The sequence below is a fragment of the Eptesicus fuscus genome, chromosome 6, assembly GCF_027574615.1.
Source record: "Eptesicus fuscus isolate TK198812 chromosome 6, DD_ASM_mEF_20220401, whole genome shotgun sequence".
NCBI classification, from domain to species: Eukaryota; Metazoa; Chordata; class Mammalia; order Chiroptera; family Vespertilionidae; genus Eptesicus; species Eptesicus fuscus.
In genome coordinates, this window is record NC_072478.1 from 30,917,817 (window position 1) to 30,934,158 (window position 16,342).

The window sequence follows — 16,342 nt, forward strand, 5'->3', positions numbered from 1 at the left end:
ATTTAATCTGGAACCTGAAGGAGAATCATCCTGTTTTGGTGAGGGCTGGTGTGAGCCAGGCTGAGGTCACCACCAACACAGAGGTAGGCAGCGGCCGGAGTCCCAGGAAAGAGGTGGAGGCCAGGAAGGAGGCAGAGCAGCTGAGGGGCTGGGTGGGCCAGCTAGCAGGTTTTGTCCTGAATCCCCTGAAGGGGTAGCAGGGGCTGGGTCAAGATGGGGTTTTCAGAGGTGATGCAAACAGGCTGGGCAAGGACAGGGAACCTGCTAGGAGGGTCGGCCTGGGCCCAGGGTATGAAGACCAAGGGCAGATGGGTCAGGGGCTGGTTGTGCCCAGGTGTGTGGGAAAGTGGTCTCCTGGAATTTGGGGCTTAGTCCTTCAGAGCTGGTGGTGCCAGCTGTGGGAGCAGGTGTACTTGCGGGGTGGGTGCCAGGGACTTGAGTGTGATTTTCACTGGAGTTTTTAGTCTGTTTTCATTTTCTTGAAGTAGTTTAGAGGTATTGCTCTACTACATTCTGGTTTGCTCTGCTTTCGAGAAAATTGCCCTTGTCCTTCCTTACCTTTGTGTGTGTATTTACGTTGACAGCTAAGATTTGTATCTTCCTCCTATTTTATTTATTTTTCAGTTACAGTTCACATTTACTATTATTTTGTGTTAGTTTTAGGTGTACAATATAGGTGTTTTTCTCCCTGGTATTGAGCAGTCTGAGGAATAGCCTTTTCAGACTGGTTTCTTTCACTTGGTGACGTGCACCTAAGGTTCCTCCATGTCTTCTCGTGGCTCCATGGCTCATTCTTTTTATTGCTGAGGAGCATTTCATTGTCAGAGGGACCACAGTTTATCATCCACTCACCAGCTGAAGGAAGTCTCGGTTGCTTTCAGGTTTGGGCACTTATGGATGAAGCTACTGTGAACACTTGTGTAGATATTTGTTAGGACACAAGTTTTCAACTCATTTGGGTAAATCCTGGGGAGCTGAATCTTATGGTAAGAGTGTTTAGTTTAGTCAGAAACCACCTAACGGTCTTCCAAAAGGGCTGCACCATTTGCATTTGCATCAGTGATAAAGGAGAGCTCCTGCAGCCAGCTCCCGGGCCTGGCGGTCTGTGCTGTCCTCAGTTTGGATTTCAGCTGTTCCGATAGTGTGGTGATAGCTCATCGTTTTCTGTAGCCTTTAGAGATGGGCTCTCATTTCTTCCCACAAATGCTCTTCACTACCTCTCACTGGCCAGAAAGATCCTTGAGGATTCCTCCTTCATTTTTGAAACTTTTCTTTTTTGGCAGGATCAGCATGTTAAAGACGTTCCCTTGACTCTTGGTTTCTAATGAGAAATAGGACATTCTTGTGTTTTCCTACATCTTTTTGCTTTGTGATTTCCTTTTTGTCTGGACTCCAGCATTTGAGTGTGATGGGCCAGGAGTAGATTTCCACACGGAACTTGTTGGGCCTAAGGGCTGCCTTGCATTGGTGTTGGGCATCTTGGCTATTTCTTCAGATATGTCTGCTGCTATGTTCTCTCTTCTCCATTTGGGCCTCTAGTTACCCAGGCGAGCACTGGGTATTGTCCCGCAGATTTCTGTGTGTTTTATTCTTTCTGTGTTTCTATTTGCATAGTTGCTATGGACCGGTCTTTGAGGTCCCCTGGTCCTCTTTTCTACAGTTTCATACTGCCATGCAGCCTATCCCATATCCCCACTGTTTGTTTTTGTTTTTCTATTTCTCTGCTGAAATTCTCCACGTTTTTCACCTTTCCCTCTACATTCTTTTTTTTAAAAAATATATTTTATTGATTTTTTACAGAGAGGAAGGGAGAGGGATAGAGAGAAACATCGATGAGAGAGAAATATCAACAGCTGCCTCCTGCACACTCCCTACTGGGTATGTGCCCAAAACCAAGGTACATGTCCTTGACCGGAATCGAACCTGGGACCCTTGAGTCCGCAGGCCGACGCTCTATCCACTGAGCCAAACCGGTCAGGGCTCCTCTATATTCTTTAACCTCTTATAATACCCTAAGGTAACGTTATTCCTGGGCTGCTATAAGGAGCACATTGAGGTAAGTGGGTGCCTAGCAGATTAGTGCCCTTGAGTGTCTGGAGGTCAGGGCCAGGCTGTGGCTTTGCCTCTGGCCCAGCAGAGGCGGCTCCTGCCGCACTCCCCTGTAGGTAGACTAGAGTCTACAGCCTCTCCTGATCTTGGGACCCAGTGGTGGGGGCTCAGAGTAAAATACCCCAAAATACTAACCCCCAACCCTGAGCAGTAGTCAGGGAAGGTGGGGGGGTTGGGTGGGTGGGGGGGTGGCTCAGGGGCTGGACGCTCCATGAAGATAGTTCTTGCAGAAGGAATAAGCTGCTGACGGCCTCATCCTGTGAAAGCCCAGCCCACACCGAGCCCCCGGAGTAGCAGTCACTCTGGTGATCTCCCGCCCCAGGACTAAGTCATTCGTTATTCACTAGGTCACTTTCATTCAGGAAGCTTTGATTGATCATCTACTCTGTGGGGGTCCCTGCCCTCCTGGAGCTGACTCTGGGAAGGATCCTGACTCTGATAAGCTGATAAACAGACACACAAGCTGAGATGGTGCCAGAGCTTAGAGGAAGGAGGTGGCAGACTAGGGTATAGGGCAGGGAGGAGTCATCTTCATGAAGTAACTTCATGCAGGACTGAGGGTTCCCAGGATGCTGACTCGATGCTGAAGCTGGGAAGGTTTCCTAGATTCAGGTTGTGTGGCACTAGGGGACAGTAAAGTGCTTATAGCAGGTCTGGGGTTCTGATTTACAGGTGACCCCAAGTACCTATTCAGTTCACCTTCCTTTTTAATAGTGCTTTTTAATGAGACTGAGGACCATCTGCCCACCTTGCCTTCACTGTCCAAACATACCATCACAGCCCCCCAGAGGTACGGTCTAGACTGCAGGACCTTTAGCAGGGCTTAGAGCCCCCAGTCTGGGAGCCAACTCCCAGTATGGTCTTTGAGCCCCAAGAGAAGTATAGAAAGAGGTGAGTGGTGGCTGCACTTCTACCCGCTTGCCAGGCTTTTCTCCCTTAATCTTCACAATACTTTTGAAAACAAACCTGGAGTCCCTCAGGTTGAACTGAGGCAACAGGGTGATGAGAACATAACCTTCTGAGCCCTGAGTATCACAGCTTGGGAGTGACCAGGCAGCACGGAGTTGGTGGGATCTATAGGGCAGATGGGCATGGTTCTGCCCGGTACATCAGTCTCCTTCCAGCTTGCCATCTGCAGGTAAGGGAGAAGCCATCCAGGCCTGGCTGCCAGCCCAAGCTCTGCACCCTGAGCAGGCCTCACTGGCTCCGTTTCTCTGTAAAGGGCCAGGTGTGAAAGCTTTTTTAAGTGGGGGACCCCAGCTAGCAGGTGTAGAACCCTGACCCCGATCTTAACACTAATCCCAATCCCTACTGCCCTGCTAGATTTTAATCCTGACCTTGCCCAGATATTTTAAGAACAGGATGAGATTGAGGTCAGTGGGGAGGGGCCGATAGCCACACCAGCTCCTCCAGCCTCATGCCCCTGCTCCAGCCACTTCTGCCTCACCAGGGATCAGGCCAGGCTCCTTCCTACCCACAGTGTCTGCCTGCCGGCGCCTCCCTGGAGACCCTCCTGGATCTGACCTTGTAGCACCCCCGCCCCAGCACGCAGTAGGTGCTCAATAAAGAACCCTCGATTTCCTTGATTCCAATACAATGCTGGAAGTGTTGACGGGCTATCGACAACGAGAGCGGTAGTCACTCGATTGAAGCGAGGTTCAAGTGAAAAGTGCAATAAAGCTAACATTTATGTAACATTTTTGCCAGGCTCTTCAGTATTTTATCAGGTAATTCTCACAACAACCCTAATTCAGTTTGTGCTGCATGAATGAACGAATGAATGACAGGAGTTAGAGCCCGGACTAGCCTTTCTCTGGGGCCCGCCCTACCCTGTGAGTGGCAGGAGTAGAAGCCAATGAGCAGAACCTGAGCCTGCGTGGGGCGGGAGTCACGCGGGGAGGGAAGGAGGACCCGCGGGATTCAGCTGAGCCTGAAACGGCCCTTGCGATAGCCTCACCCCTTACCCAGACTAGGAAAACCCTCCGGCAATTCTATCTGATTCTCCGAGCCGCCTTGGAGGAAGTCGCGGGCGACTTGGACTCCTCGGGGCTTGCGGTTGGAAAGGGGGGTTGGTTGCTGGTGACGTCCTTTCCACACTGTCTCCACCACACCGCAGACGGAAAATTCAGGTCCAGAAGTTTCCAGGCAGGACCTTGTCATGTCCTGGGGTGGGCTGAGTTGTTTTGAGTGTGTGTGTGTGGGGGGGTGGGGGTGGGAGGGGGGAGTGTCTCCCGCCGTCTGCTTAAGGAAAGTTGATTGGGGCGCAGGGGACTTGACTCAGACACTTATCCCCCAACCCCGCCGTCTGGACAATGGGGAACAATGGCCTCCAGGAAGCAGGGTCGAGGGGTCTCTGAATTTAAACCCCAGGTGGTTGACTTTGGGCCAGGGGCTGCCTCTCTCTGGACAGACTCCCTTCATCTCTGAAAGGGGCCCAGCACCTCCTCTGCAGGATCATTGGAGGTAGCGTGGGGTGAAGGTGGTTTAGAGGCCAAGGACATGGAACCTTGGGGCCAGGCGACCTGGGTTCCAATCCCAGCTCCTTTCTCACTGTGTGACCTTGAGGGTGACAGAACCTTTTGCCTATCAAGCGTTCTGCCAGATCAAGGCAGGTCTCTCCAGGTGGTCACACTCCCCTCGGCCTCAGGTGATTCCAGCCAAAAGGATCCAGTGTGGGTGCGTGGACACAGACTGGACGTAATGGCCCCCTTCAGTCTGTTTCCATGGCTTGGGTGATTTTGACCCCTAGGTGCCTCCCAACTCAGGCTCCCTGGGACCTGTGTGGTGCAGGGCACAGAGGTAACCTCTAGGTGTGAGCGACTTCCTACCTCCTGGCCCCTCTGCTCTTCGGTCAGATGGGGACAGTAAGTGCTACACAGCAAACGTGCCTGGCACGGTCTCCAGAGCGGGTGTTGAGGAATCTGAGCTTCTAAACTGCAGGGGTGGCAGAACTACAGAACCTCTGCAATTAAGCCTCAAGACACCATCAATTTAATGTTTAGGCACTTACTGATTCAGGATATTGAAATGTGCACGGAATGAGTGCCAGTCTCCAATGAGGAGGTTGGGGGACTTACCTTTGGAGCCAGAGCTCAGCTCCTCCACACCCCGCAGTTCTGCTGGGGCTGCCCTATCACCCCTCACTCACTCGTTTTCTTTCTTTTCTTTCCTTTCTTTTTCTTTCTTCCTTCCTTCCTTCCTTCCTTCCTTCCTTCCTTCCTTCCTTCCTTCCTTCCTTCCTCTCTCTCTCTCTCTCTTTCTTTCTTTCATACATTTTTATTGATTTCAGAGAGGGAGGGAGAAAGAGATAGAAATATCATTGATGAGAGAGAATCATCTACTGGCGGCCTTCTGCAGGCCCGCTACTGGGGATGGAGTCCACAACTCTGGCATGTGGCCTTGACCAGAATCAAACCCGGGACCCTCAGGTCCGCAGGTCCATGCTCTCTCCACTGAGCCAAACTGGCTAGGGCACTCGTCCTTTTCTTGTCACCTCACCCCACCCCGTCTCCCGTCCCCCGGACTCAACCGGCCCAATACGTGTGACCGGGGCACTGACGTTCTGGGTGACCTGGGCTCACTGTCCCTGAGCCTTAGCCTTCCTTGTGGGGGATTGGGGGGTAACTGGGCACTGACGACCCCTACCAGCTCAGAGACCCCTCCTCCTCCTCCAAACCCCGGGTCCCCAGCCGCGGCGCGCACGCACTCTCCACCCCGCTCCTTCCTGTGCGCCGCGGGCGGGGCGGGGGCAGAGTCCGCCCCCTCCCCTGGGGCTGCCCCGCCCCGCCTGTCGCTCCCCTCCCCTCCCCTCCCCTGCAGGGCCAGGCTCTGCGGCCATGTGACCCTGCGGCCGGCCCGGGACGGGACGGGACGCGCTGGGGCTGGCGTCGCGGGTCGTGGGCGCTGCCCGGGGCGGGGGTGGCATGGAGCGGAGGTGGGTCTTCGTGCTGCTCGACGTGCTGTGCGTGCTAGTCGGTAAGAGCCGCGGGAACCCGGGCGTGTGGGGGGGTCCTTCCCAGGTGGTGCTCGCCCCCGCCCCCGCGAAGGTTTGCTGGGCGCGGGACGGCCTGCGGCGCCTCCACTTCTCCGAGGCCGTCTCTAGAGGGGTGCCTCGGGGGAGGACCCTCGGCGCACCTTCTCGGGCATGCGCCCTCCCAGCCTCAGTTTACCCCGCTCGCGCCGGGTTCATGAGTAGGTCATGAACGGCACCGGGGTTGGCACCCCCGCCCGGGGCAGCAGGAAATCACCGCAGGGGCCGCAAGCGCCCCGCTCTCGCCGCGCCCCCCTTTCCCGCCGCGCCCGACCGGGGCGGTGATTCACCCGGGCGGCGGCCCGGGGAGGGGCGGGGCGGGGGGTGCGCTCGGGTGCCGGCCTGGAGGACCTTTACTCTCCGGCTCCGGACCGGCTTTCCCGTTGGGCCGGGGAGGGCAGAAGCCTGGCCCGGGACGCGCAGCGCGTTGGTGGGACTTGAACCTGCGCAGCCGGGGAGACAGCGGAGAGAAAGCTGCCCCCGGGCTGCGGATGAACCGCGGGCTTCGGGGAGGCGCGACCAAACCTGTTGGGCGGCTTTTCGGGCCAGGCTGGCGGAGGGGGCAGCCCGAGGCCCCCTCTCTTCCCCTCCCCGCCCCTTTCCCAGGGTCCCGGAAACAAAGGCTGAGTGTTTGCTCTGGGGCTGTGAGGGCAATGGTCCCGGAATTCTACCCGCGGCGGGGGGAGGGGCCCCTCCGGCAAAATTCTCCCCCTGCTCCCCAATCTGGTTCTTGCTCCTTAAACCTGCCCGGGGGGAGGACCGAGAGACCGAGAGATGGAGGATTCAGTCCTGATGAATGGCAGGGACCAGGCCCTCCTCCCATGCCCCAGATGAGACCCTCTAAGGGATGTGCCAGGTGGCAGCAGGAAGTCCCCTGGTCACCATATCCTGAGCATCTGTGTTATTATTTATTTAAATATTTGTGTGGAACTTACTGTATGCTGAGCGCTAAGCAACATGCAAACAATTAAACCTTTTTCTCCAAACAGCCTGTGGAGGATGAGCTCTTATAATCCCCAATTTCATTCCGGAGAGGTCACCGGGGAGGCAGAGCTAAGATTAGGTCGTGTGTTGCTGCTGTGTGCTAGAGGTTGGCTTAGGCAGACTGTACATCCCCATTCTAGAAGATTCAACACATAAACAGTTCAGTTTCAAATGCTTACAAAGGCCCTGACAAAACTGGAGGTCAGAGAAGCTGAGCGGAGGGTGGTCCTGAGTTCAGTGCACAGAACTCTGCGTCCCAAATCCCAGGAAAGCCCAGCTCTGGCTCTGATTGGGGGGGCCGGCATGTCCAGAGGAAGGGGCTGGGACAGTAGTTGGGAGGCGGACTTCTCCGCCCAGGCACCCTCGGTGACTTGACTTCTCAGCATCTTCTAGCGCGGCCCCTCACACCAACACACACACCACTTTGAGAGACTCCTTCCTGGCCTCTCTACCCACACCCTTGCCCTCACTCACAGCTGCCAGAGGGTGAAATGAAAACATGCTCCAATCCTCTGCTCCAAACCCTCCTGTGCCTCCCGCCTCACAGCAAGGTTCACATTCTTACAATGTCCTCCATCCTCCAACCCCCAACACAGTCCTTCTTCCCAACTCCCAGGCATGGTCGCACCTGCAGACCCTTGCGCTGGCTGTTCCCTGTGCCTGGCACTCTTCCCCAGATGTCCCCTGAACTTCCTCATCTCCTCGAGCCACCTCCTCTGGGACCTACTCTACAATCCCTGCTGAAACCTGCGGCCACCTCTCTGATTCCAGTCATCTTTTACTTACTCTTTATTTCTAACCCCTCCCACCTCTGTTTTCTTCACTGCGTCTTTCCCCAGACTCGGAAAGACTCGGCATCAGAGGTGCTCAGTACCATCACTGATGGGTCCCTGGGACCCTAGGATTTGGCCTGTTGGGAGGAGTTGGCTCTACTGTCCCCAGAAGGGACACACCCTTTTACACTTGTCACTTGCCCTGCCAGGGGCAAAGGACACCCTGCTGGAGTTTGTCTCCGTGCACCTGCTCCGTGGAGCAGGGAGCCCTGTATGGGGCGGGGGGAGGGTTCCGGCTCAGCAGGGCCCCAGTGCCCGGGTGACTTACCCTTTCACAATTTGGTTTTGTCTGTGGCTCCTGAAGGCGTCTTCGGACTGAGCTCCCAGGTCTGGTCCGTCTTGGTCACTGTGTGACCGGCTCAGGGACAAACGAGAAACGTGGGCATCTCAGATCCAAGAGCAGAAAGCCCTCTTATAACAGATGCTTATTAAATGCCTGGGACTCAGCCTTGAGCATGACAGCCTCCCGCTCAGGTGCTCACAGATGGGTGGGCGGGGGGGGGGGGGGGAGGGGCGGGTGAATCAAGTACCAATGAGTACATAATTATATACAAGGACAAGAAACAGGAAGAACTGAAATTTCCTTCTAGGAGAGTGATTATGGGACAGTCAGGAGCAGGGAATGGAACTGTGACCAGAGGGAAGTTATTTAAACATGTTTTGGGTAGAGAGAAGGACATGTGCAAAGGTCCTGGGGTGGGTGCTTTCTGGGTTTGTTCAAGGAGCAGGAAGGAGGATAGAGGGAAGTGGGGGGAGGATTGGGAGGGGTGGGGTGGGAATGGTCCTGGGGAGGACATTGGTGTTAGTATCTAAGGGTGATGGGGAACCCTGAGGGGGTTTTAATGGTGGGCATGAAGGTGAGGAAATCAGGAGGGGGGCTGAGGCAGGTGTGCAAACTCCAGAAGGCTGGTCTGTGTGGCCCTAGGGCTGGTGCTCGGGGAGAAACGTGTGGCTACATGCTTTCTCTCCTCCACTCCCAGCCTCTCTGCCTTTCGCCATCCTGACGCTCGTGAATGCCCCGTACAAGCGAGGGTTCTACTGTGGTGATGACTCCATCCGGTACCCCTACCGTCCAGACACCATCACTCATGGGCTCATGGCCGGGGTCACCATCACTACCACCGTCATCCTTGTAAGGCAGGAGGGGCTTTGTCGGGGGGGGGGGGGGCGTCATGTATCTGCCCTGGGTGGTATTTGTGGGGAAGAGGACCCCCTTCGTGTTCCCAGTTCCCTAGTGGCCTCAGGGAAGCCAGACATCCTAAGCCCCTTTCCGTGGGGAGGACCGAGTAAGTGCCTGGCGGAGCCCCACGGCTTTGGCTCTGGTCCTGCCCTGAGGCTTCTTGGCTGATCCCTCTGCAGGTCTCAGCCGGAGAAGCCTACCTGGTGTACACGGACCGGCTCTACTCCCGCTCCAACTTCAACAATTACCTGGCTGCTGTCTACAAGGTGCTGGGGACGTTCCTGTTTGGGGCTGCAGTGAGCCAGTCCCTAACAGACCTGGCCAAGTACATGATTGGCCGGCTGAGGCCCAACTTCCTGGCAGTGTGCGACCCCGATTGGAGCCGGGTCAACTGCTCCGTCTATGTCCAGGTGGAGAAGGTGTGCAGGGGGAGCCCTGCCAACGTCACCGAGTCCAGGTGGGTGCTGGATTAGCAGCCTTCACGCTGGGTGATGCTGGGGGAGCTCAAGCCATAGACACTCCCGCTCCCGGGGGACAATGGGGGCTGGAGAAGGGCCCTCGGAAGCTGGATATTGAAGACTGAATTGCCAAATGGAGAAGGATGAAGAGGTACCGCAGTGGGCCAAGGACAGGGTGGGAGCAGGCTGGGAGGTGCCTGTGGGCCTGGGTCCTGCAGACAGGGAGGGGAGGTGGGGCTGGGGTGTCAGGCCTGGAGCAGAGCAGCCAGTGTTAGGAGGGGTTACCCATTCCCCCCCCCCCCAAATTTCAGGTCCATTTTCATGCTTTTGCTCTGTCCTCTCATCATCTCTATTGATAAACTTTTCACGTAACTGACTTCCTTATTTTTCTTTTTAAAACTTGAAATAAAGTTCACACAGCATAAATTCACTAATTTAACCATTTCAATGTGTACAATTCATTGGTTTTTTTAGTGCATTCGCAATGTTGTGCAGCCATCTCCACTATCTTATTTCAAGATATGTTCGTCACACCAGAAAGAAACTCCATGTCCATTAGCTGTCCCCCCCCCCCCCCCCCCCCCCCAGCCCTTGTTAAGGACTAACCCATTTTCTGTCTCTGTGGGTTTACCTATTTTGGACATTTCATATACATGGAATCATGTACTGTGTGGCCTTTCTTGCCTGGCTTCTTTATTTTTATTATTATTTTTTTAATCCTCACCCAAGGATATTTTTTTCCATGGCATTTTAGAGAGAGTGGAAGGAAGGGATGGAGAGGGAGAAAGAGGAGAGAGAAACATTGATGTGAAAGAGACACACCAATTGGTTGCTTTCCAGTATGGGGCCTGACTGGGGCCGGGGATCAAACCTGCAACCCAGGTACATGCCTTTGACCAAGAATCGAGCCTGCAACCCTTTGGTGTATGGGCGGATGCTCTAATCACAGCCACACTGGCTAGCGCTTGCCTGGGCTCTTTAATGTTCTCAAGGTCGTCACCCATATTGTAGCTTCTGTCAGTTTTTGCTTCATGTATTTTGGGTTCTGTTGTCAGATGCATATATCTTTGCAATTATTATATTTCTTGATGGCTTGACCCTTTTATCACTCTAATGTCCTTTCTTTCTCCTAACATTTTTTTGTCTTAAAGTCTGTTTTGCCTGATAGTAATATAGCATAGCTGCTCTGGCAGTCTTTTGGTTACTGTTTGCATGGAATATTTTTTTCCATTCTTGTACTTTCAACCTACTTGTGTCTTTGAATCTAAAAGTGAGTCTCTTATGTACATCATAAAGTTAGATATTTTAAAAATCCATTCTCGCCCTAACCGGTTTGGCTCAGTGGATAGAGCGTCGGCCTGCGGACTGAAGGGTCCCAGGTTTGATTCCGTTCAAGGGCATGTACCTTGGTTGCGAGCACATCCCCAGTAGGGGGTGTGCAGGAGGCAGCTGATCGATGTTTCTAACTCTCTATCCCTCTCCCTTCCTCTCTGTAAAAAAAAGCAATAAAATATATTTAAAAATAAATAAATAAATAAAAATCCATTCTCTAATCTCTGCCTTTTAGATAATTTAATACATTCACATTAAGGCAATTACTGATAAGGAAAGACTTCTATTATTTGTTACCTATACATTATATATATATATATATATATATATATATATATCACTATATAGATATACTAGAGGCCCAGTGCATGATTGAATCATGCACGTGTAGGGTCCCCTACACACTTTTGCTTTCGATCGCGGGGGAGCTGGGTATTTGTCCGCTGGTGCACCAGGCATTTCAGAAGCCTCTGGCGCGGCGAAGGCTTCTGAAAGGCCTGGTGCCTGAGCAGACAGGCACCCAGCTCCCCGCTTTTGATGGTCCGCGGTGGGACGTGAGCTCGCTGCCCCAGAGGCCCCTTCTGTGCCGCAGCACAGCCATGGCGCAGACGCGAGCTCAGCGTCCCGCAGGCCCAATCGGCCACCCTGAGTCCCGCCCTCCCTGCGCCTCCTGGCCAATCGCGGGCATAGCGAATGTACGGTCAATTTGCATATTTGTCTATTATTAGGTAGGATAGGCACTATTGCACACCCCCTTTGAGGTTATTGTCGCAAATTAGATTTTTGTACATTGTGTCCTATCAACATAGGTTTACATATACTGTTTTATGCAGTTTTTTTTTTGTTTTGTTTTGTTTTTTTAAATATATTTTATTGATTTTTTACAGAGAGGAAGGGAGAGGGATAGAAAGCTAGAAACATCGATGAGAGAGAAACATCAACCAGCTGCCTCCTGCACACCCCCTACCGGGGATGTGCCCGCAACCAAGGTACATGCCCTTGACTGGAATCGAACCCGGGACCCTTCAGTCCGCAGGCCGACGCTCTATCCACTGAGCCAAACCGGTCTTGGCTATGCAGTTTTTAAAGTTGAGGTGTAATAACATTATATTTGTTCAGGTGTACAACATAATCATATGATAGTTTTATTTATTGTGACATGATCACAGTAGTCTCATTTACATTGTTAGCATATATTCTGTTTCTTTTTAATCACATAGGAAAAAAACCAGGAATTATAAACCAAAAATACATTAGTACTGACGTTTCTATTTTGTAACTGCCTTTACTGGTGTTTTTTATGTCTTTGTGTGGATTTGCGTTACTGTCTAGTAGTATCCTTCATTTCTCCCCGAGAGACTCCCTTTTAGCATTCCTTGTAGGGCAGGTGTTGAATTCAATCATTGAATTCTCTGGATCTTTGTTTATCTGGGAATGTCTTAATTTCTCCTTCATTTTTAGAGGATAATTTTGCTAGATATAGAATTCTTGGTTGACAGGTTTTTTTTCTGTTTTAAGTATTTGAATATGTAATCTAGCACCTTCTGACCAGCATGGTTTCTGATAAGACAGCTGCTAATCTTATTGAGGGTCCCATGTGCACAATGAGTCCTTTCTCTTGTCTGCTAGTTTGATTATAGTGTGTCTCTGTGTAGATGTCTTTGAATTTATCCTATTTAGAGTTTATTGAGCTTCCTGAGTGTGTAAATTAAAGTTTTTCATCATGTTTGGCGACTTTTCAACCGGTATTTCTTCAGATACTCTATCTGCCCCCTTCTCTCTCTCTTGTCTTCTTTTGGGACTCCCATTATGTCTAACACTGGCCATGTTTCCAAGGAGAATTCTCCCTTAAATTGTGGGAAGTTCAGTGGAAGAGGACAGGAGACCAGGAGGGATTGAAGGTAGAGATGATGAATAAGCTGTCTGGTCTCTGAGCATGGGCCCTTGGGCTCTGTGCTCTGCACAACCCTCCTCATGCCTGCTGCCCTCTCCTTTCTTAGATTGTCTTTCTACTCTGGACACTCCTCCTTTGGGATGTACTGCATGATGTTCTTGGCGGTGAGTTGGTTTTCCTGTGCCTTGCTTGGTATGGAACTGTGGCCAAGTCACTCCCCTTTGCTGGGCCTCAGTTTCTGCATCCATAAAATGTGGGTGGAGGAGGGGATTGATTGGGCTAAGTGGTTTGTTGATAAAAACTGGAGGCCCTGGGTCTTCTTTGCCCTTGGCCTTGGGCTACCATCTGTGCATTGGCCATGGGGTGAACCGGCAGGCTCTGAGCTCATGGCTGCCCTCTGCACCCCCAGCTCTATGTGCAGGCGCGGCTCTGCTGGAAGTGGGCACGGCTGCTGCGGCCCACGGTGCAGTTCTTCCTGGTGGCCTTTGCCCTCTATGTGGGCTACACCCGTGTATCTGACCACAAACACCACTGGAGTGATGTCCTCGTGGGCCTCCTGCAGGGGGCACTGGTGGCCGGCCTCACTGTGAGCTCCTGGGCCCCAACATTTTGCCCTGGGACCCGCTTACCCTCTTTTCTCCCTTTTATAGTCCCTAGTTCTCTGCTCCCATCTTTCCCCTAAGATCCCAGTCTTCCCATCCCAGGTTCTGCTTTTCTTATTGCCCCGAGCACAATCCTCATCCCCTCCTGGGTTCTACCACCCCTCACCCCCACTCCCTTCCCAGGGTCCCATTCCCCACCTCCCTCACCTGGGTCCCAGTCTTAGCCCAGCCCACTTGTGCCTCTTTCCTCACCCAGGTTCGCTACATTTCCGACTTCTTCAAAACCCGGCCCCCACAGCACTGCCTGGAAGAAGGGGAGCTGGAACGGAAGCCTAGCCTGTCACTGACGCTGACGCTGGGTGAGGCTGACCGCAACCACTATGGGTACCCAGTCTCCAACTCCTGAAGCAGGAAGCCGCCCAGGCGGGGCCTCCAGCTGGAACTCAGGCTGTGGGTCGGGATGTTGGTGGTGCTGGCAGGGCCCTCACCTGGGATGGCAATGAAGTGCTCCAGGCTCCAGGAGCTCCAGGCTGGTTCCCAGAGGGATTTCTATTAAACCCACCTCCTGTGCACTGGACAAGGGGCCCGGTGGTGCCCAGGGCTGCCCTAATGTCTGGATGGGAACCCTCCATTATGAATAGAGCTCCCCCAGTACCCCTTCTTTTGTTGGCTTAGGGAAGGGACCAAGAGATCTAGATAAATGCTGTTTTTGTAAAATGTAATGTATATGTGGATTTTTAGTAAATGAGGGCATTTGCTTGACGAGTGTTATCAGCACCTCTGTTCCTATGGTCATTCTGAGGACTGTTCCTACGGCCGGGGGCGGGACGGGGGGGAGTGGGGGGGGGGGGAAGCCCTCCCTCTTCAGCGGCTCTGCTGAGCTCAGCGTTGTGAAGTCAACAAGTGGTTGTGAAGTCAACAAGCCAAATGAAAGTCACAGCCAAGTCTTGAATCACTTATTTCTTCAGAGGGCCCTGCTTCCCGTTAGTACAGAATGGTATGAAAAACCTACATCGTGTGGGAGCTAAATGCTCAGGTGACCATGCAAGGAAATGTATGCCTGCATTCCCTCCTGTGTATACACACCTAATGACAAAGATTTCTGTGTGGAACTGTCTGTATCTGTATTGAGCTAAAGATGAATTTATACTGCTGTCTCCAGCCTGATCCATTATCACATGGACACTGTAACCTCCCCTTGACCGGGCTTCAAACCCGCAACCTTGGTCTATCAGGAAGACCCTCTAACCAACTGAGCTACCCAGCTAGGGCCATCTGCCATTTACTTAATTCATCACTCCATTCCAGATTATGTAGAGAGTGGTTTCCGAATTGTAAACTACCCCCAAGGGAAATAACTATAAAACAGAGCCCCCTGTGTACATACAGTACATTCTGCTTTAGTCTATAGATTCTGTTCCTTTTCGGAGTCATGTAGGTCAGCACCTTTTGCCCCACCACCTACAGTGACTTTCTTCTCGACATTTCTAATATAGTTACACTCTCTGGCACACTCTGTATTCCATCCTGTGACACTCCCACATCCTCAATAACTTCATTTGAATAGATTATGATTTAGTCTTTGGGCTGTAAAAAAACTACAGGTTTTCATAAATGCACAATGGCTGATAGCCGTCACTAAAATATTCTGTGGAACATTTCAACCCTCCACACCATGATCTACCATCTCTGTAGTTTTGCCTTTTCCAGAATGTTATAGAAATGGGGTCATACAGTGTGTAGCCTCTTCCTACAGGATTCTTTCACTTGGCGATATACATGTAAGATTCAGCCATATCTTTATATGGGTTTGTTTACATAGGAAACATTCAAGCCTGTAGAGAATTTTTGTAAGAGATTATTTGAACCAAAACTGGCTACAGTTGCCAGGAAGCAAGATCTCAGATGCACCCGAGAACCACAATTTTGCAGCGTCTCATTCCTTTGGAACTAAGGAGGGAATGGGAGGGAGATTAAATGAGCCAGGGGTGGGATGGAAAAGGGGGGGGTGGATTCAGGATATTTAATAAGATTACGTTCTCTCTGGAGGGTAGTTATTTCAAAGGCGTGTTTCAGCTTCAAAGGTGTGTTAACCAGGATGCACAAAAACAATGGCTAGGGCTTGCTTAAGGCAAAGAAAGATAAAACCTTTTACTAGAAAAGTTATATGCCTGGGGCGTGCCTACCCACCGTGACCTTCTGAGTTAGGAATTTGCGATCAGATCTCCCTGTGAGGTTCCTTTGGGTAGAACCAACCCCCTCTCCTTGCCCAGGTTGAGGTTCATTCCTTTCTGTTTTGAACTGTGTTCCGTTGCTTGTAATTTCCCTCTACCAGGTTGGCTGAGACTCCCCTGTAATAAAGACAGGTCAACAGGAGAAAACCAAGTTTATCTACCTTATACGTGAAAGATAGGGAAACTGAGTAGCTAAAAACACAAGAAAGATGTTGGGGTAGCAGGGAAGCGATTTAAGGCAGGTTGTCCAGCAGAACAGTAAACGAAAGTGTGGTGGTTAATGCAGATTTAAGTCAGGGCCTTCTCCACTGAAAACGTTGTAGGCGGCGGGAACGGCACCAGGTGTCTGGCCCGTGGGGTCAGCCCAAACCCAGGTTCAGCAACCTCGGTACTTGGGTTCTGGCTGGGAAAGAATTCAGAGCCGAGACCCCAAACTGTAAGAACATTTATTTGGGAATCACAGAGGTAGAAGAAGTGATTCCCAGGAGAAATGGGTTTAGGAAATAAGTTAAAGGAGGGGCCGTGGAGCTTGGGAGTGAGGAAGCTCATGGTAACGTGCCTGGGACAAAGGGGAAAGGGAAAGGCACGCGTGTGCTCCTGGGCGGGAGAGCGCACGGGGTCCTCTGCTAAGGGTTCCGCGGGTGTTTTCCAGGTAACAAACGTGGCCATTCTGGGCTGTGGTCTCC

The 16,342-nt window shown here is 52.1% G+C and overlaps 1 protein-coding gene across 1 annotated transcript; it reads left to right on the forward strand.

Annotated features, from left to right (window-relative positions):
- The first annotated feature begins 5,933 nt into the window (after positions 1–5,933).
- PLPP2 (phospholipid phosphatase 2) lies at positions 5,934–14,199 on the forward strand. The gene is made up of 6 exons (XM_008150727.3): positions 5,934–6,084; positions 8,937–9,088; positions 9,316–9,593; positions 12,927–12,984; positions 13,230–13,406; positions 13,679–14,199. Exons 1-6 carry the CDS (start codon positions 6,033–6,035, stop codon positions 13,826–13,828), a joined length of 867 nt encoding a protein of 288 aa, XP_008148949.2. The 5' UTR covers positions 5,934–6,032; the 3' UTR covers positions 13,829–14,199.
- Positions 14,200–16,342: the final 2,143 nt, after the last annotated feature.